The sequence below is a fragment of the Solanum dulcamara genome, chromosome 11, assembly GCF_947179165.1.
Source record: "Solanum dulcamara chromosome 11, daSolDulc1.2, whole genome shotgun sequence".
NCBI lineage: Eukaryota > Viridiplantae > Streptophyta > Magnoliopsida > Solanales > Solanaceae > Solanum > Solanum dulcamara.
The window spans coordinates 53,072,825-53,094,062 of record NC_077247.1 but is presented as its reverse complement, the minus strand read 5'-3'; the positions used below and the strand labels follow the sequence as shown (position 1 = coordinate 53,094,062).

Sequence of the window (21,238 nt, the reverse complement as noted above, 5' to 3'; positions counted from 1 at the left end):
CTAATACACGCGTGAACCTTTTTTGCAAGAAACACAATTGGCCTTTGCCGTCTCGCTTTGCAAACCTAATGGGTCGATGTTTCTCATTTATACTGAATTAGGGAGAGAGGTGAGCAAGAACACATGGGAGGCGAGTGAGGTTTGTCATCCCAAATAAGTGCGAATCACGTTAGATACACACCAGATACATGTATCTGGTGTGTTTCGCATGTATTTGGGATACCAGATACATAGGAGAGTGGCGAACGAGATTTGTCTGTGTATCTCGGATACATGCAAATCTACTTGGATACAGTGTATCTAGAACAAATTACACAAAAATATCATGTTTTCCGTGATACATGTATCTGGATGTATCTGAACACACCAAAATCTGGTAATTAAGATTCATGATATTGCAAACCAACATGTATCTAAGTAATTAGCTCCTAATCTAGTAAGATTTTCGTAAGTAGCCCTCTATTAATTTGTTAATTCATTTTCAATACTACTTTCTCCGTTGCAAAATAGTTATTATTTTTGCGAAAAAATATTTGACTCAAAATACTTGTCAATTTAGAAGTTCAAGACAAAATTAATTTTATTTTATTTTCACTTTACCCTTAATAAGTGTTCTTAAAAACTACAAATACCTCAATTATGACACATAAAGTGAATATTCAATGGGCTAATAAATAGTTAAACACACCTCTTAATTAATATTTTCGTAAGAAAGATATAAATGAAAAACACAAAAAGTACTTGAGGTAAAAAAAATAGTGTCGTGCTAGCTTGCATATATCTCGACTATATTAACTATTCACCAGTAAAGATATGAGACAAATCTACACACCACAGTTTAGATAGATAATAATTAAAAAAAAGAAAAACGTTTCACATTTTTTGGCTTGTGGCGGAGCTACCTCGCGTTCCCTATTACTTTTCTATTTTTTTTGTCAAGAGTAAAGTTAATTAGAACATTAATTAAACTAGTGTGGCAATTTCAACTACATATCTGTCCTGCTGATCCTTTTGTCATCTAGTTTATATACTCATCTGGGACTCTACTGTACTAGTGAGTGGCTCTTTTAAAACACCGACGTACACGTATAATGGGGCACGTTTCCTTTTCTTTTAACCCTCAATTATGTACCTTGCTTTCATATTTGAGTACATATAACCAACCCCACCAAGAAAAGATAAAATAAAGGAGGCTCCACAAAAATGCAGCAGCTAATGTGCGAATACAGTTGAAAAATAATGTGGCCAATGAGTGCGTACTTCGTGTAAGGCATGAAAAATTGCCGAACAACTTTGGCCAAACACAATGTGTAGTAGGAAGATAGAGAAATTATTTCCGAGACTCTGAATTCTTTTATTTTTATAAATTACACACTTTTAGTAGACTTGCCTGTAGATATTCTTTATGTACCCATCAGAAAGAAAAGAAGAAATAGAAAATGGAGATTTGAATTACCCAACGTATAAAATGATAAAATTCTCACTCTTGTGCTGTGTGAAATGGAGATCAAATAAAGGAGTGTGAAAACAAAACGGAGAGGCTTGATACATTAAACATGTTTCAATAGAGTCGACTCAATTTAATTAATTACAAGTGCATCATTCTCGAAGATGTCCTTTCATCGAGCTCTACTAAAAGCTAAGTCTGAATGGTCCCAACAGGCTTCAAAGTGATCAAAGCGTTTACCATCCGCTAGAAGCCAATATTTTTATAATCGCGAATTAATGAGAAATTCATGTTATAAAATATAATTTTTTTATTGTCATATTTTTACTGAAATAACTCATTGGAAAAATGCATAATAGAAAATAATTTTTTATTAAAATACTGAGAAACTTTCAATTTTTCTGTGTGAAAATACTTATTCTTTCTCTTTGCTGACTGATTCATCAATATATTTGTGAAAATAGTCACTGAACATTTTTTTAAAAGAAAAAAATAGTGATATTCATTACATTTTCGTAACCTATATATGAATATAAACTATTAAATTGTTATTCATACCTTCTTAATTTATTTATTTTTAATTTCTAAAAGTTGAAACTCTATATAAAACAAGATATTTTTAATAGCTTTTGGAGCATATATACACTAGGGTACAAATTCTAGCGTCTCCCTGTGATTTAAGGTTTTATTTTCACCCTCATTTATTTTATATTATATATTTCGTCTGACCTAATTTATATGGCACAGATTGAATTTTGAGAGTTAAATAATTTAAGTTTGACTGTAAATTGATGTCGGAATTTTTAAATTTTTTAAAATTAAAATTATATATTTAAAAGATATATGAAAAAATTATGATAAAAAATAAACTTGTTTGAATCTCGAAATCTGAAAGATGTCAATTTGAGTATTATTATCATTTAAAGGATAAGCATGTCAATAAAAGGGCAAATGTGTTGTTTTGTCATTCAAGAGGTCTTTTTGGTTAACTTTGAATTCTGAGGAATACAACCAAATAATTAACCAAAAGACTCTGGAATATTCCGGCAAAACTTCTATTTTCTGCAATTTTTACATTTTTCTAAAAATAAATGTGAACGCTTCTCCAGTTAAGTAAGATCCCATGGTATGTACCTTGAGATTAGTAAGAAGATACTTTTAAAAACTCGATTTGTTTAATTGTTTTATTACGTACGACTAGTTCATTCGACTAATTATTCTAAAATTATTTTTTTGTTAGTAGGACCTAATACTTTGCTTAATCCTTCTTATTGTCTGCTTCTCATAATTTAAACATAGTTCACGTCAATTCCATTGATACGCCAAATTCATGTTATTTAATAATTTGTTCACACGTATAAATTATTAATTCTAAAATTCTAAGTTCACACAAATTCTATATTTAATTCTGAAATTTATAGAGCCTGTTTAATTTACTGATCTTCTAATTAAGTTCCGTCCAAAGATATTTTTATTAGTGTCTGATACTTAAATTGAAGGCTTAATTAATTTAATTTTAAATTGTGTACGACTCATTAAAGAAAACGTTTGATGTTTGATTTTTTTTTAATCTCAAGAGTCAAACCCTAAACATCTTATAATTCTTAAAAAGTTATTGGAGATGTACTTCTTGAAGTGTTGGGATTACTTTTCCACAAAATGTTTCAGGAAACTTCCATAACCCGTACAAGTTGGGCTTTGGATTTTTTTTAGAAAAAAGAAATGTATTTGGTTGTTGAAATGTATTTTAAAAACAATCCATTTATGTTGATCAAAGACATCGTCGTGTTTCGAATTTGAGAAAAGTTACCAAAAACTAACGATATTTGAAACCCAATTAACACCATTAATTAGAATAAATCTTCATTATCTTTATGACCAATTTTTTTTTGTGTGTGTCAACTAGAATGGTCATCCCATTAATCAGAATATAGAAGTTAACTAGTCACTCACTGGTGTAGTTCAAATTTGAAAGTTTCTAGAGATGACTTGAAGTACTTGGAAAAATATGTGGAAATTTGAACTCCAAAGACTAGGTCAATACATATGCCAAAGATAGGGATTTTAATTTGGTGCATGATTCACTCTAAACTTTGATCATATATACACTCATAAGCAAAGTGTGAGATTGGTAAATGTGAGCAAGTGGGATTGGGGCAGATATCGATGGGTCACCTCAGGCCTTACTGGTCCACTATTTTTTTTAAAAAAAGAATTAACGACAGAAAAAATTAATTTGTAGATAAATAATAAAATTCTTGTCTAATCTTAGCGATGGATTTTTTAATTTTTTTTTATGTAAACTACGAACGATTTAGCAAAGAAGTTCATATATAGTTTCACTTTTTTTTTTTTTAACATAGTTGACATGTATTGCAAACATTTTTAATTTAATTTTGGTGGTGACTCTTTTCAATTATTGAGATATTTGATCATTCAATCTTATAGAGCCCATTAATATAGATATTTTCTTTAGCGTGTTGGATAGAGGAAACTTGTCATTTGTGAGATGTTTGAAAATTTGACGAATAAGGGAGTGGGTGCAGGAGCGGAGCCAGCTTAGGGATTTATCCGAATCACCTCGATAAAAAAAAATACGTTGTATATATACGATCAAAATTTTATTTTATGAGTATATATTGAATATTGAACCCCCGAAACACAAGTTCAATGCTTGGCTCAGTCACAAAAAGGTTCAAAGTAATGCAAGGTCATGCGTGTTCGAATACCTGTTTGATGTCTTTTCAGCATTTTAGCTATTAAAAGCTCATCACTCCACATTTTCGTCTTCGTTTTGTTATATGAAATAGTTATTTTTTGAAAAAAATTGACGCAAATGTAATCAATTTTGATCCGCTCTAAGGTAAAATAATAAAATAATTTTAATAACCAATCTCTTGGCTAAATAGTATGAAAAAAATAAAATAATTGTGTTTTCTAAGGTAGAGTTGAACTTTATCTAGCCCGCTTATATTTAATTCAACCCGTTCATATTTGATCCAATTCATTTTATCTGAACCCCTCGATGAAAGTCGTGGCTTCGCCACTGATGGGGTGAGGGGGGGGGGGGCTATCTATTGTATTAGTATTTAATATATTTTGTAGTTTAGTATATGGTATTTCACTTTCTAATAATTATTAAAAAGTGGTTGTTAAACCAATTTAATCATCTTTTATTTATATATGACTAATATTTCTATCACCTTACTACGTCTCTTATCTACCTCTTGTCGATAGTCTCTCTATAATTGAGCAATGGACATTTTTTTTCTTTAATTTAATTTTCTCACCATATATACAGAGTTGTGTCTTTGTTTAAAAGATCTTAGTTAACTAATTAAGTACATAGCATACTTAGTTAGGCAAACGCATATCACCGACTCCCTCTTACTCCTTTTAAAAATTTTCAAGTAAGTAATTCGAGGTAAATTTATAAAGGTATTAACATTGAACATATTATACTTTTACAAGTATAAATTCACTGTCAACGTTTTTGTTTCTTTTTTTAATCCCTCTGATGGACGGCGAGGCATTTTCAAACAATATTGTACTCTGCAAAATGCTTATTTATTTATAAATCTATATATCTATATGATGTTCTTAAGCTTTATTTTATTTTAATCACCATGAGTTTCTTCTTGATTTTGATGCATAAAATGTGGTATACTTGTTTATTACTCATAGATTTTTTTTAGAATTGAACATTACTAACAAAGAATTGTTTCTTTGTTAGGAATATAGTTAAAAACAATTGTTAACCTTAGTTTTGAATTGTTAAAGTGACAATTATTTTGTTTTGGAATAATTTTTTTAGCTAAAGCGATAATTAAAATAGGACAAATAAAGTACGTTTTTAATGTCAATAATATAGTTAAAAATAATTGTCAATTTTAAATTTTTAAATTTCTAAAGTGACTATCGTTTTAAACTATATAAAGCAATAATTAAAAGTGGACGAAGAGAGTAACTTAGTTCATTTTCTTTCCTTACAATGGTATTCCCTCTGATGCGTTCTTACTTAGCTTCTTAGCATGAGAATAGTAGTATATTTTAAAATACTAAATGTATATGAATGAATGTTTGAATCACGTGAATGAAAATTAAAATTATCGATCAAAACATGGTCAAAAATAGTTTGGGATATATAGAAAAAAAAAGTATCATAGACCTATAAAGTGCTGTAGCACCATTGTGAGACGGTGAGAATGCATACCAAAAATGCCTTTCAATTTCTACCAAATTGATTAGGCTTATATCATTTTACTGGTTGTCAATTCATTAGGTTTATGCTCAACCTTTTGGAATGTTGACAAATTAATGCTTTATACGTATTGCTATGTTTGTAGAACAACTTCTACCAAATTACTCTAAATTTTGAATTAGTATCATGGTACTTTGTTACGTGCGTTAATAGTGCATGTATCTACTTATTTAACTTTACGATAATTCAATTTTTTTATACATATTCAAAATTAGATAATATAGATATTAATTGACTCCAAATTTAATAGGTTTATGCTCAACTTTTTAGAATGTTGACAAATTAATGCTTTATACGTATTGCTATGTTTATAGAGCAACTTTTACGAACTTACTCAAAATTTTGAATTAGCATCATGCGTATTTAACTTTATGATAATTTTGTTATCTATTTCTATTCAAAATTAAACGATATAGATATCAATTGATGACACATTTATATATTTTATACCTATTGTATATGTTGCCACGTTTTTTTTGGTCAGCTTGCTTTTCCAATAGCCGACGAACCAAATTTCTGCACGTGCATGTGAAATACGTGGAACGGATTGGTAATTTTCCACAAGAGAACACCAAAACCCCCCTCAGGAATATATTTTCTTTTTCCATGGGCAACCTAATTCCTAAAGCAATTAAATTAAAAATAAAAAGAGAGAGAGAGAAGAAAAAATCTGAGAGAGGCCATTATTATTATTAGAAAGAAAATGTTAGACAGAGAAAATCAAAAGAAAGAAGTTGCAAATTTTCAGTTTTCTCCCTCCATTCTTCCAAACTGAAAATAAGAAATAAGAGGGCTTATGGTTTTCTTGTTAAAATAAAAAATGTTTTGACCATAACCATGGTCCATCACCTCTCCTCTCTTTCTTCCTTTCTTCTTCCTCCTCCTCCTTTCTCTTTTAATCTTTCCTCTTATAATTAATTCCCCCCCACCCCCACCCCCACCCCCTTCTTTTTTGTTTTCTTTCATCCCTGTATTAATATCCATAATCTTGATTATTCATCTGAAAATTTTCAACTTTTGAGGATTTTATTCATATGCCACAATGGGAAATATCTGTTTTTCTAGCACAAAAGTTAGTGGTTCTAACAGCAACACCCCTTCCACCACCACCACAACCACAACCGTGAATGGCCACCGTAATCGGCGGAGCTCAGCCAATCCGGCTTCAACAACAACAAATACATCAAGAAAACAAGAGGGGTCTCATTGCAATCGACAGAAAGGTAAAGATAACCATAAAAACCAGCCACAACAGAGAAATTGTCAGAAAAATGTTAAGCACAATACAAGGAGGCAAAGTGGAGTTATTCCTTGTGGGAAAAAAACAGATTTTGGGTATGATAAAGATTTTGATAAGAAGTTTACCATTGGGAAATTGTTGGGTCATGGCCAATTTGGATATACATATGTTGCCACAGACAGGTCTAATGGAAATCGCGCGGCTGTCAAGAGAATTGAGAAGAAAAAGGTTCTCTTTTCCCCCTCTCATATCAAATTCTTACATGTATGTCAGGGTTGTGAAACATATCTGTTAAAGTATTTCTTGTGAATCATTTTTAAATGTCTCGATTGACTTTGGTTGACTCATGCTTTTGTGGATTCTAACAGAGATGCTCAAAATGGTTTATGCTCCTAGAGCAGAATATCCATAAACTACTAAAGTGCTTTGCATGCTTTTCCCCCTTTTTTCTTTTAAGTTCATGTCTCTGTTTATTTGGTTCAATCAGTGTATTTTTATAGCTTTTGTGCTTTACAAAGGGCTATCTTCTGCTAAATTTTGAAATACCTACTTAAGCTGTAGTTAATTTTTATAGATTGCTATTAGGTGAAACTATGCTTTTTAAGATACTTAAATATCTCGAAAACTATAGGTTTGTGGAAGCTGTTGATGGTTGTTGTTCTAAACATGATATATATTGAGAAATACCGACGGCACTGGACTTTTGCTTTACATGATTAATGCTGCTGTTGTTATTATATCCAGTTAAGTAGATAATGGCTTCCGTGACATGGTTTAGAGGAGAGCTAGTTTTTTTGTTGTCAATAGGCACTGGTAGCTTCTTTGGTTTTTGATGAATGGACTTATCTGTGACTGACTTGACAAGTCTTGGTTATTGATGCATGATGCAACTAATTTTTTCGCCATCGGCTTTTATGGAGAAAAACTTTCCTTTTGGTGAAAGGTTCCTCCAGCTTTGTCTCCTATAATATCTTCACATCAGTTAAGATGTATTCACCCTTCTGGAATGATGGGGTTATTCACACAAATACGAATACTTGCAGAAGTTTCTCTTTTAGAAACTTGTTAAGTTTTAGTATTATTGCATGATCAATACCTTGTCTTGAAGTTCCAGTTTATTATAACTATAGCATAACTCTAGTTAATCGTTGCAGATGGTTGTTCCAATTGCGGTTGAGGATGTAAAACGAGAAGTGAAGATATTGAAGGCCTTAGCTGGTCATGAGAATGTGGTTGAATTCTATAATGCATTTGAGGATGATGACTATGTTTACATAGTAATGGAGTAAGTTTTATTATTAAGAGCTCTGTTTGGGTTTGTCCTGTCCTAGTTCCTTCATTACAATTGATTATGCTATCTGATGGTAAGTTAATAGATTACAAATTTGTTTTCCTCTAGGTTATGTGAGGGCGGAGAACTCTTGGACCGCATTTTGGCCAAGTAAGTAATATCAACCAGGCTTAGTTAATCAGTCATGAGCTGCAGTGCCTGTTCTATAATTTATTTCTTATTACGAAGAATACATATATGAGTTGCCGATAATTTCCTTTGATCAGAAAAGACAGCCGTTATACGGAGAAAGATGCAGCAATAATTGTAGGTCAGATGCTAAAAGTTGCCGCTCAGTGTCATTTACATGGTTTGGTGCATCGTGATATGAAACCTGAGGTCTGCAAGAAGTAATGTACTTTGGTTTATTAATGCTGCTTCATGTTTCTTTTCTTACACACATTTCTTTCTTGTAGAATTTTCTCTTTAAATCTCCAAAGGAGGACTCACCATTGAAGGCCACAGATTTTGGTCTTTCAGACTTCATAAGACCAGGTGATTGGATGTCCATAAATCTACTCAATGAAATATTTTAAATACAAATTCATTTTGCTTTTTTGAAAAAGAAACACTCTTTTTGCTTGGTGTATGAATTTCAATTCTTCATAAATCTGTTAAAGCAGTCAAAGATGTTTGTGGTTCTTCCTCAGATAGCAAAAACTTATAACTGGAAATTAATAAATGCAGGGAAGAAATTCCAAGATATAGTTGGAAGTGCATATTACGTAGCCCCAGAGGTATTAAAGCGTAAATCTGGACCTGAATCAGATGTGTGGAGCATTGGTGTAATTACATTCATTTTGCTCTGTGGTCGTCGGCCCTTCTGGGATAAAACAGAGGATGGCATATTCAAGGAGGTGAGGTGCTAACATTTATTCTTATAGCTCTGCAGCTGGGCAACATTCTAAATTGTGTTTTTTCCTTGGGAACTTGTGGAAAAGAATTGTGATATTTAAGCTCTACTAGGAAATAAACTTTGTATTCTGTCAAAGTGTCATGTTTACCATTGTTGTCTTTGCAAAACACATCTCATGTTTACTTGCCTTTCTTTGGAATATTGTAATTCTTTGTCTGTAGAGCCAATTTTACTTTTGAAATTTCAGAATTCCATTCGCAATATGGTACTGGTGATGAATCTCCTGTAAAATTTTGCTTTATTATTTTTAGGTCTTGATTAACTTGGTCTGCATTCCATAGTCAGTATTAAAATTTCTTGAACCTGAAATTTTCCCGTTCTCTTTTGAGTCCATTCAAGCTACTGCTATATCTTCGAATAACGGTTGTCTTGGTTGGTGTTTCTTTAAAGAAAATTTTATTCATAAGTGTTATTTTATTCCTCTGAGAAGTGTAACTTGTTCCTTGTAATGTTTGGTAAATTCTTTATGCTTTAGCTTTATTTAGTGTCATTTCTAACTCCGGTCCTACTATGCTAAGGTCCTACGAAACAAGCCTGATTTTCGTCGCAAGCCATGGCCAACTATAAGCAACAGTGCTAAAGATTTTGTTAAGAAATTATTGGTGAAAGATCCTCGTGCTAGACTTACTGCTGCCCAGGCCCTGTGTAAGTAATAGTATTCTGATTTAGTACAACTTTTTAAGTGATTTTTAAGTTTTACAATGGTCAAGCATGATCATCAGAGGAGTAGCTCAAGGTCCAAAAGATTCATATACTGAATTTTTTCAATTTTGAGTCAGCTACTTCATTAGCAATGTTCGGTGTTGGATGTCCATTTTATCAGTTTTGGCTAAATAGCTCTAATGTTTTTGATAACTTATTGAATAACTTTCATAGACCTCTTGCATTGTTTTTCACTCAATTAGATGTTACTGGTGTTCTCATAGCACCTTTAAATTGTTGATACAATGAATGACTTTTTCAAACTGATATATACAAACATTTCAGCACATCCATGGGTCCGCGAAGGAGGTGATGCATCTGAGATTCCACTAGACATTTCTGTCTTGTCCAACATGCGACAGTTTGTCAAATACAGTCGATTAAAACAATTTGCTTTACGGGTAACTTCATAGCTTTCTTATTTTCTTAGACTTTTCTGATGCTTAGTCAAAAATAAAATGTAGAGAACATTAACTTCATGCAATTTCATTATCCGGCAGGCATTGGCTAGCACACTTGATGAGGAGGAGCTGGCAGATGTCCGGGATCAGTTTTCTGCAATTGATGTGGATAAAAATGGTGTCATTAGCCTTGAAGAAATGAGACAGGTATTTCCCATATTTCATGGTCTAGTTAGTTTCTTCCTGTACAGTTTCTCTAAGTTTCTGGCTAACATCACAAACACTTATATTCCTATCTTTACAACAAAGCATTGTGTAATAGATGTTATTTTTTTCAACTATGTTATGGCTTATGACATCCATTTCTGATGCAGGCCCTTGCCAAGGATCTCCCATGGAAGATGAAAGAATCACGGGTTCTTGAGATTCTTCAAGCGGTAAGCTTATCTATCTAGGAATGAAGTATATATCTTTAACATGACATGTGGGATTAAGTTATGGCTTCAAGCTGGAATGTGTTTGCAACCAATTTAGTCCCTACTCATCCATAAGGAAATAGGGAAAGAAAAGGACAAACGCACCTAAAAGCCATCTGGGAAAAGGGGAACAACAGAAGAGAAAAGGAAAGGAATGTGATGTCACATAGTAGTTCTGTAAATCCGGATCATGAATCCATGTGATAATCTGAGGGTTTACTCAACCATTGTCAATGCTCTTTTTCTGTATATATACTGCATTACCTACAGTTCTTTCTCCTGCAGTTCAAAATCCTGAATCACTTTGATCATTGATTTTTCAGATTGATAGTAACACAGACGGGCTTGTTGATTTCCCAGAGTTTGTTGCAGCGACTCTACATGTCCATCAGTTAGAGGAGCATAATTTGACAAAATGGCAGCAAAGATCGCGAACTGCTTTTGAGAAATTTGACGTTGATAGAGATGGATTCATAACTCCAGACGAACTTAGAATGGTTAGTATGTCGTATTTTCTGCTTCAAGTGATCATCACTGTTGTATATACAAATGCTAGGCTTTCTAGAAATTTTAACCCTGTCCTGTTCCGCAACTCTTCAAAGATAAATAAGGAAGAAGAAAAGAAATACTAAGAGTTCAGACTGAATTTCTAGCCCTGAAATTCTAACAATACTCATATCTGTCTTTTACTCACATGCAGCATACCGGCTTAAAAGGCTCCATAGACCCACTGCTAGAAGAAGCAGATATCGACAAAGATGGAAAGATAAGCTTGTCAGAATTCCGCAGGCTTCTAAGAACTGCAAGTATAAGTTCACGAATGGTGACTAGTCCAACCATCAGAGGCTCTCGGAAAAGCTAGTTGAGTGTTTAGAGATGTGAAAGTTATCATGGAAATTTTTTTGTTGGAAAATCATGTTTGCTTATGTGTTGTTCCAACAAAAAGTGTTGAGTGTTTAGAGATTTGGCCTTGTGTATCCATCGGCCCGCACATTTCCTGCAGAGTTTGCCAGAAAAGCATTTGGCATGAAGTTACTTTCTCCAAAACAACCAGCGGCAAATAATGTGTGTAATCTGGTCGTTTAAATGTACATTCTTTGTCTGGGGTTCCCTTTGAGTACGTCATTATAGATAAAATATATATGTATTACTAGGACTAAAAGTTATAGATCAGTTGGTGCATCACCTTTTTATAAGCGTGTCAATGTTTTTCAATCAGCTTGTAACTATATCCTGGAAGAAAATCAATGTCTTTACGATCTTGTGGATATGTCTAATTTTACTTTTGGATAAAGTAATGCAAATTCAAAATATGCTTGTACCGTTGGTTGTTGGTGAAATATAATTCGAAAGTACTCTTGCAAGTGTTCCCCAACAGCATAGAGTAGAGGATGTGTAATTTTCTTAGGCATAGAGTTAGAATTAAAAAAATTGGCGACCTTTGCGTTATTAGCACGACGTTCTAACCAACTTAGCTAATGGGCCATTTGTTGATTGAGCCAACGTTATAAGTTTAATAAATTAATATTCACCAGGTCTCCAATAGAAATGACCTTTTCTTTATATCACACGGCAACAATTTCCAAAAAATTTAATTGAATAAACTATTATTCTGATCAACACGTACTTGTTCTTCGAGGCTCGCCCAAAATATATATAAATTATGGAACACTTATCCCCAAGCAAATCAAAGTGGATCATGTTATAAAAGTAATAAAATTATAAGAAAAGTAAGCGAAAGACAAGAAAAAAAAATAGAAAGTGAAGAGAGTGAGAGAATTGTTCTTTGTGTGTATCATTTCACAGAGAACATATAGCTATTTATAGCCAAACTTTCATGAAAAAAAGAAAGAATTACATAACCTATTTTGCCATTATGTGGGCTCCATTACTAATGGAGCATCAACTTCTCTCTATTTCATAACATTCTCCCTTAGATGTCCATGTGTAATGTGTCTCATTAAAAACTTTACAAGAAACAATATACATAGTTATCGTGAACACTCATAAAAGTTGTGCATCGTTAAAATCTTATTAGGAAAAACCCAGTAGGAAAAAAGCCTAGTGAAAGAAAAAGAGTACACACATCTGGTAATACACCTTGAATGCTGCCTCATTAAAAACCTTACCAAGAAAATCGAATGGAACAAAACCTTGGTTAAGGAAAAAAGAGTACAACGCGTATTTTACTCCCCCTCATAAAAACTTCATTTGATATTTTGGAGACAACACATTCCAATCTTATATTTTAGCTTCTCAAAAGTTGATGTTGATAATGCCTTTGTGAATAAATTTGCAAGATTATCATTCGAACGAACTTGTTATACAGCTATTTCACTTTTCTTTTCAAGATCATGACTAAAGAAGAATTTTATTGAAATATGTTTTGTTCTGTCTCCTTTGATGTATCCTCCCTTCAGTTGAGTTATACATACATCATTTCTTCATATAATATTGTTGGAACGTCTCTTTTCAAATAGAGGTCACATGTTTCTTGAATGTGTTGAGGTATTGATCTTAACCAAAAACATTCTCAATTTGCTTCATAAATAGCTATTATCTCTACATGATTTGAAGAAGTGGTAACCATATTTTGCTTTGTTGAACGCCATGATATAGTTGTACCACCACATGTAAATAAGTAGCCCGTCTGCGATCGACCTTTATGGGGATCAGACAAGTATCCTGCATCTGCATTAACCAATCAATTATGACATGGATTCATTTGAGTAAAACAATCTCATATCGGTGGTCCCTCGGAGGTATCTGAATATAAGCTTAATTCCATTCCAGTGTCTTCACGTTGGAAAGAACTAAATCTTGCTAACAAGTTTACAGAGAAAGCTATATCTGATCTAGAATTGTTAGAAAGATACATTAATGCACCAACTGCACTAAGATATGGTAGTTCAACATCAACAAGCTCTTCATCATTTTCATGAGGTCGAAATGAATCTTTATTAATATCAAGAAATCTCACAACCATTGGGGTACTCAGTGGGTGTGCTTTATCCATGTAAAATCTCTTTAAAATATTTTTTGTATATGTTGATTGATAGACAAATATCTCATTTGTAAAATATTTAATTCTTAGACCAAGAGAAAATTTTGTCTTTTCGAGGTCTTTCATTTCAATTTTCTTTTTCAGACATTTTATTGTCTTTGAAAGTTTTTTAAGAGTTCCGATAATATTCAAATCATCAACATATATGACTATTATGGCAAATTCATATCCAAATCTTTTCATAAAGACACAAGGGCAAATTCGATCATTTTTATATCCTTCTTTTAGCAAATATTTGCTAAGACGATTGTACCACATTCGTCCTAATTGTTTCAGCCTCTATAAAGATTTTTGAAGTTTTATTGAACAAGTTTTCCGGAAATCTTTATACATTTCAGGCATTTTAAATCTTTCAGAATTTTTCATAAAAATATCGTTATCCATAGAGCCATATAAATAGGCTGTAACGACATCCATCAGATGCATACCAAGCTTTTCATGAACTGCCAAAATTATAAGATACTTGAAAGTGATTGCATCCACCACCGGAGAATATGTTTCCATATAATCAATGTCAGGTCTTTGCGAAAATTCTTGTGCTTTATATCTTACGACTTCATTTTTCTCATTTCGTTTTCGCACAAAGATTCATTTGTACCCCACTGGTTTTATACCTTCAGATTTTGGGACTATCGTTCCGAAAACTTTGCTTTTTCCAAGCGAAGCTTATTCAACTTGAATTTCATCTTTTCATTTTGGCCAATCATTCCTCTATCTACATTCATCGACAGATTTTGGTTCAAGATCCCCATTTTGTTGCATTATTTCAATAGCAACATTATAAGCAAAACTAGTGTCTACAATTAAATTATTTTGATTCCATATTTTTCCTGATAAGACATAATTTATTAAAATTTCTTCATCATTTTCAGGCATCTTAACATCTTCCAAGGTTTTATCAATTGTTATATCTTCTCGCTCTTTTTGAGTAGGTTCTTTCATATTATGACCATCTTGATTGTTTGCTCCTTTTTCTTTTCGAGGTGTTTTATATTTGGAATCAATTGGTCTACCACATTTTAAGCGTGGTTTAGACTCATTTATATTAATTAATTATCCTACTGGGACATCAACTCGAATTGGAGCATTAGCAGCTGAAATGTGAGATTTAGTAACTCTTGATAGGTTAGTGAATGCATCTGGCAGTTGATTTGCAATATTTTGCAAATGAAATATCTTTTGAACTTTCAGTTCACGTTTATTTGTACAAGGATTTAAATGAGATAATGATAATGCATTCCAATCTATTTGCTTTTTCAGCCGCTTATTTTCTCCCTATAATGCTGGGTATACTGATTCATCGAAATGATAATCAATAAATCTTGCAATAAATAAATCTCCAGTCATAGGTTCCAAATATTTTATGACAGAATGAGATTCATACCCAACATATATCCCAATCTTCTTTGGGGACCCATCTTTGTACATTGTGGTGGAGGAATTGGATCATATACCGCATATCCAAATATTCTAAGATGGGAAATATTCAGCTCCTGACCAAAAGCCAATTGTAGTGGGGAAACTTCATGATAACTTGTGGGTCTGATCCGCACAAGACATGTTGTATGCAAAATAGTATGACCCCATAATGAAATGGGAAGTTTTGCTCTCATAAGCATTAGTCTACCAATTAATTGAAGAAGTTTAATCAATGATTTCGCTAAACTCTTTTGAGTATGAACATGAGCAACTGGATGCTCAATTGTTATCTAGTGGACAAACAATAATATTAAATGCCTGAGATGTGATCTCACCAGCATTATCAAGACGAATTGTCTTTATTGCATAATCTGAAAATTGTGCTCTTAATGTCATATTACGAGTTGATAATAAGCACGCATGTAACCATCTTATAGATGCATCTATTAAAACTATATAATATTTAAATGATCCACATGATGGGTGAATTAGCCCATTTATATCACCCTTTATACGCTCCAGAAATGTTGGAGATTCAATTCCCACTTTGATTAGTGATAGTCTAGTAATCAATTTGCTTTGAGAACATGCAGCACAAGAGAATTCTTTAAATTGAAGAATCTTTTATTTTTTCAAAGAGTGTCCATGTGAACTCTCAATTATTTTGCGCATCATATTAGAATCGGAATGCCCCAACTAGTCATGCCAAATAATAAATTTATTTGAGTTAGTAAACCTTTGGTTTACTGTGGCATGTGCTTCAACCATGCTAATACTTGTGAAGTATAAGCCGGATGAAAGAGCGGATAACTTTTCAAGTATAAATTTCTTGTCCGATATCATTGTAGTAATGTAAAGATATTCATTCTTTTCATCATTTGTAGTCTCAATATGATAGCCATTTTGACGAATGTCTTTGAAACTTAATAAGTTTCTTTGAGACTTACTACAATATAATACTTCATTAATTGTTAAATTTGTTTCTCCGATAAGTATAACTTTAGCTTTTCCGGATCCTTCAATTAATCTTGTATTACCTGATATTATATTAACATTAGCTTCTTTCATAACCAAATAAGAGAATTATTTTTTATCTCTTAAAATAGTGTGTGTTGTGGCATTATCAATAAGACACATATCATCATAATTGATTTGAGATCCAACTAATGATAGAAAAATTTCCATATTCTGATATAAAAGTTAATTTGTCTGGAGAAAACTAGAGTTTCATGGTGATAACATGTTATAAAAGTTATAAAATTATAAAAAAAAAAGTAAGCAAAAGACAAGAAAGAAAGACAGAAAGCGGAGAAAGTTGAGAAAATTATTCTCTGTGTGTATCATTCCACAGAGAACATATGAGTATTTATAGCCAAACTTTCATGAAAAAAGAAAGAGTCACATAACCTAATTTTATCATTATGTGAGCCCCATTAATAATGGAGCATCCACTTATCTCTATTTCATAACAGATCATATATTTATAATGACATAAATATAATGGCGCAGCTCTGTCATATATATTGACGGATTCAACTTTAAACACCACAAACAACCTTTAGTATATTCTTACACCCACTTGTAATTGATTCTTAAACAATTTGGAAAATAACTTGTTAGAATGTATTGATATTATTTTTTTTAAAATACACTTTCTTTGAACAGAGAATATTTTCAATAAGAAATATAGAAAGATAAAGACTATAGAGTAATAAAAATTAAACATATACTTACAATAGATGTGGGGCTAAATTAGAGAAATACAAGTGTAGTATGTCAGGCTGAAAACTCTGGAAGAAAACAATAATGGGGAGTATTTAATTTGAAGAAAACTAGAGAGAGGAAGCTAATTGTGTCCAATTAAGTAAGATCTTTGTCATGAAATGACTCTTGGGATTTCGTAAAGCATATTATTGGAGCTGGTATTGACTTTCAATGAATTTGGTTATGGGCCGGTGATTTTATGCTTTCACCGTAACTCCGCATATATGCAATTGGCAACAACACCACCTTTTAAAATATTACAAAATGGTCTATTTTCACTGTAACTTGCTTCATCCATTTGGCCTATAGTTGATCGCTGCAAACTGTGTGATTTTTTTATTTTTTGGGTGTTTCTATGTGTTTCATGGATTCTAGAACCTTTTTTTCCTTGAGCTGATTTGACATGTTTCTGGAAACAATCAGCGGACACTAGACGACTATCTAATTGTCCATCATGCTTTGGAATATTAAACGGATGATGTTATCAATACACAAATTTCTATATCTGTGGGCGTTTCGGGCATATATATGATCGATCGATAAGATTAGAAAACAACATCACGCATCCATTATTTGTGGTGTCCCACTCACATAAATCTCCAAAACTGAGTTTTAATCCTCATAATTATATAAGATTTTATATATTTTCTTATCGAAAACAAATAAGACTCTATATTATTAAAAGTATAGATATATTTTTTATTTATTTATAAAATAACAAGTATATAGTACCATATCTGGAAAAGAAGAAAAAGAAAAAAAGAGTTAAACCATTTTCTCCGTCTCCTTCTCGCTCTGTTGCCTAGTTTTATATATGTTTTGAGAGAAAACTTCTGTTATATTTTTGGTAAGCGGAGAAGTACAATTACATTTGGTAAATATGGATCTAATTTTGTATTGTTGATCATCTCATTTAAAAAATTTAAGTTATTAGATAGAGTATGCTTTTATTATTTAATTATGTTGACATAGCAAGCTTTCATGTATTGAAGAGTTGTTAGAGTTGGTTGAAATATTGTTAGAGGTAGTTAATTGGTTGTTATAAAGTAGTTAGGATTCAGTTACAAAGTAGTTAGTATAGTTGGTATGAGTAGAAAATACTATACTTGTACAATTTCAGAAATACATGTATATATACATATCTCAAAATAATGAAAGGCTACAATTCATTCTCCAGAAGATATTTTCTCTCTCTATACACATTCTCTCTTCCTTCTCTCTTTTCTCTTCTCCCTTCAGTCGTCTTCTTCTTCCTCTTCTCTGTACATTCTCTTCCTCTCTTCTTCACTTCTTCTTCAGACGTCTTCAGGTTAAACTCCACTGCTGGAGTTATCATGGTATCAGAGCCTTCATGGACCATAAGGTAAAAGAAGCCCAGTCGCGAGAAACTAGAAGAAGAGATCAACTAGCGATCTAAAGTTCAAGCTTTCAGTCAAGGTGTATAAAACTTAAGCTACATCAGATTCCATGGAAATCGGAGGTGCGAACCTAAACGGAGCACATGCAACAGCTGGTCCAACCAGCTATGAAGTCCCGAATATAGGTCACAATCATCCCCTTTATCTCCATCCGAACGACACCCCAGGTAGCTCCCTAATCTCTTTACAGCTTACCGGCTCCGAGAACTATGCTATCTGGAGTAGATCTATGAGGATCGGACTCCTAGGGAAAGGTAAATTAGGTTTCGTAGATGGCAGATTTCCTAAGGATCAGTTTGTCCCTGAGATGTTTGATATGTGGGGAAAATGTAATGATGTAGTCCTATCTTGGATAATGAATGCGGTTGCACCCAGCTTATTGTGTAGTATTGTCTATGTTGGTGATGCACACAAGGTATGGAGTGATTTAAAAGAAAGATTTGACAAAATTAACGGTGCACATGTCTTCCAACTGCACAAGGACATTCATAGTTTCACTCAAGGAACTATGACTGTTACAGAGTACTACACTCATCTAAGAGGACTGTGGAATGAATTTGACTCCATCATGCCATGCCCAGGGTGCTCGTGTGCTGAATCAAAAAGATTCCAAGAACACTTTGAATACCAGAGGTTGCTTGAGTTCCTTATGGGACTAAATGAGTCGTATTCAGCTGCAAGAGGTCAGATATTGATGCAAACTCCCCTACCTAATCTAAACAAGGCCTATTCTCTGATAGTAGATCATGAAAGCCAAAGAAACCTAGCAAGTACAGGTCATGAAAGTGTTAACTCTGGAACAGTTGAATACACTGCTCTATTCAGTAAAAAAGGAGGAAATGGCTCTAATCAAGGAGGCAGTTTTGGCCATCAACCAGGAGGTGATGGCACTCCAGGAAGGGGACACTATAACGACCAAAACAAGCCACAAAAATTCCAGAAGTCAATTATTATATGTGAGGTATGTGGTTACAGGGGACACTCCAAGGAACAATGCTTTAAAGTGAAAGGCTATCCGGTTGGGTGGAAATCAAAGAAGAAGAGGGAACAGTTTAACTCCAGTTCATATGCCAATCAAGCTGAAGTTAATCAATGTGGAAATTCACAGGTTGACACATCTACACCTAAAGCTTTCTTCACACAAGATCAGTATCATCAGATATTACAAATGCTGGCCAAAGGAGGTGAAAATGGAGGAGAACACTCAGCTAAAGCAGCTACAGCAGGTAGTACTATATCTGCTTTAGTATCTAAATATGTAGACAAAAGTTGGATAGTTGACACTGGAGCAACAAATCATATGACCTCTAAGACTGAACTTCTAACTGAATTTCACACTGTACCACCATCTGAGAGAAGACAAGTAATGCTACCCACTGAAAATACAGTTTCAGTTTCACATGTTGGTAGTACTCATATTCTTGGGAATCAATCTATTAGCAATGTTCTATTTGTTCCTGACTTCAAATGTAATCTCCTTTCTGTGTCACAACTCACCAAAGAGCTCAAATGTATGGCAGCCTTCTTCCCTGACTTCTGTGTTTTCCAGGACCTCTTCAGTGGTCAGGTCAAGGGGATTGGTAAAGAGGATCAAGGACTCTACATTCTGAAGGAAGGCATTCTAAAGGCAGAAGTCAATGGTTGTGCAAATCAGCTTCAAGATATAGCTCCTGCAAACTCCACAAGTAGTAATGTCATTCCAGCTGAAAAGGCTACTCTGTGGCATCTAAGGCTAGGTCATATACCTGTAGATATAATAAAGAAATCATCTAGTATTGAGGTTCTAGATAATGAACATTCTACTTGTACAGTTTGTCCACTTGCTAAGCAGACTAAGCTTCCTTTCCCTGTAAGCTCTCATGTGTCAAATGCTGTATTTGAACTTGTTTACTGTGACATTTGGGGTCCCTACAGGGTAACCACTCATGATGGAAAGAAATATTTTGTAACTGTAGTTGATGATTACTCCAGGTTTACTTGGATTTTTCTTATAGCCTCTAAGTCTGACACAATTGTGGTGTTAAGAACTTTTTTCACACAGGTTCAAAACTTATTCTCCACAACTGTGAAGACCCTGAGAACTGATAATGGCTGTGAGTTCCTCAGTGCTGCATTCCAAAACATGCTGTCTACACTTGGCATTCTTCATCAAACCTCTTGTGTCTATACTCCTCAACAAAATGGAGTTGCTGAGAGGAAGCATAGGACTATCCTGGAGATGGCCAGAGCACTCAGGTTCCAGTCTTCTGTACCCTTAAAATTCTGGGGTGAGTGTGTCACTACTGTAGTCTACCTTCTCAATAGAATCCCCTCAAAACTCCTTCAGTACAAAACTCCATTTGAAATGCTTCATCAGCATTCTCCTTCCTTAGCTCACATTAAGGTATTTGGTTGTCTTTGTTATGCCACAGCCCCTCATGCTCTTGACAAATTCTCTCCTAGAGCTATACCAGCTGTCCTAATGGGGTACTCCTCATCAAAAAAGGGGTATATCCTATATGATCTCCACTCTCAATCCTTTTTTGTGAATAGACATGCAGTGTTCAAAGAAGATATTTTTCCTTTCAAGGATGTCCAAGTTTCCTCTAATCCACTTTTTCCAGTACTTACACTTCTAGACTCCTCACAGCCACACTCAGATCCCATTCCCCAATCTTTAACTCCAACAGTACCTCCTGAGCTACACTCTCAGCCAACAGAAAGTCCTCCAGACCCAGTAAGCCACCATCTTGGCTTCAAGACTTTATCACTACTTCCACAGGCAATTCTTGCTCCTATCCTATTGCAGCCCATATATCCT

At 33.5% G+C, this 21,238-nt stretch overlaps 2 protein-coding genes across 2 annotated transcripts in view; one reads left to right on the top strand and one right to left on the bottom strand.

The window, feature by feature from the left end:
• The window catches only part of LOC129872328 (uncharacterized), a 67,909-nt gene that overhangs the window by 21,815 nt on the left and 24,856 nt on the right, over positions 1–21,238 (bottom strand). The window lies entirely within an intron of this gene.
• Positions 6,362–12,032, top strand: LOC129872326 (calcium-dependent protein kinase 28-like). The gene is made up of 12 exons (XM_055947279.1): positions 6,362–7,176; positions 8,103–8,233; positions 8,348–8,389; positions 8,506–8,617; positions 8,695–8,773; positions 8,966–9,135; positions 9,713–9,839; positions 10,182–10,297; positions 10,397–10,504; positions 10,672–10,734; positions 11,097–11,270; positions 11,474–12,032. Exons 1-12 carry the CDS (start codon positions 6,751–6,753, stop codon positions 11,633–11,635), a joined length of 1,710 nt encoding a protein of 569 aa, XP_055803254.1. The 5' UTR covers positions 6,362–6,750; the 3' UTR covers positions 11,636–12,032.

Bases quoted from the DNA above. Each gene is read 5' to 3' on its own strand.
- LOC129872326 (XM_055947279.1), top strand. From the start codon at position 6,751: ATGGGAAATATCTGTTTTTCTAGCACAAAAGTTAGTGGTTCTAACAGC. The intron at 7,177-8,102 runs GTTCTCTTTTCC...TAATCGTTGCAG, and splicing joins AGAGAATTGAGAAGAAAAAG to ATGGTTGTTCCAATTGCGGT. The intron at 8,390-8,505 runs GTAAGTAATATC...TCCTTTGATCAG, and splicing joins TTGGACCGCATTTTGGCCAA to AAAAGACAGCCGTTATACGG.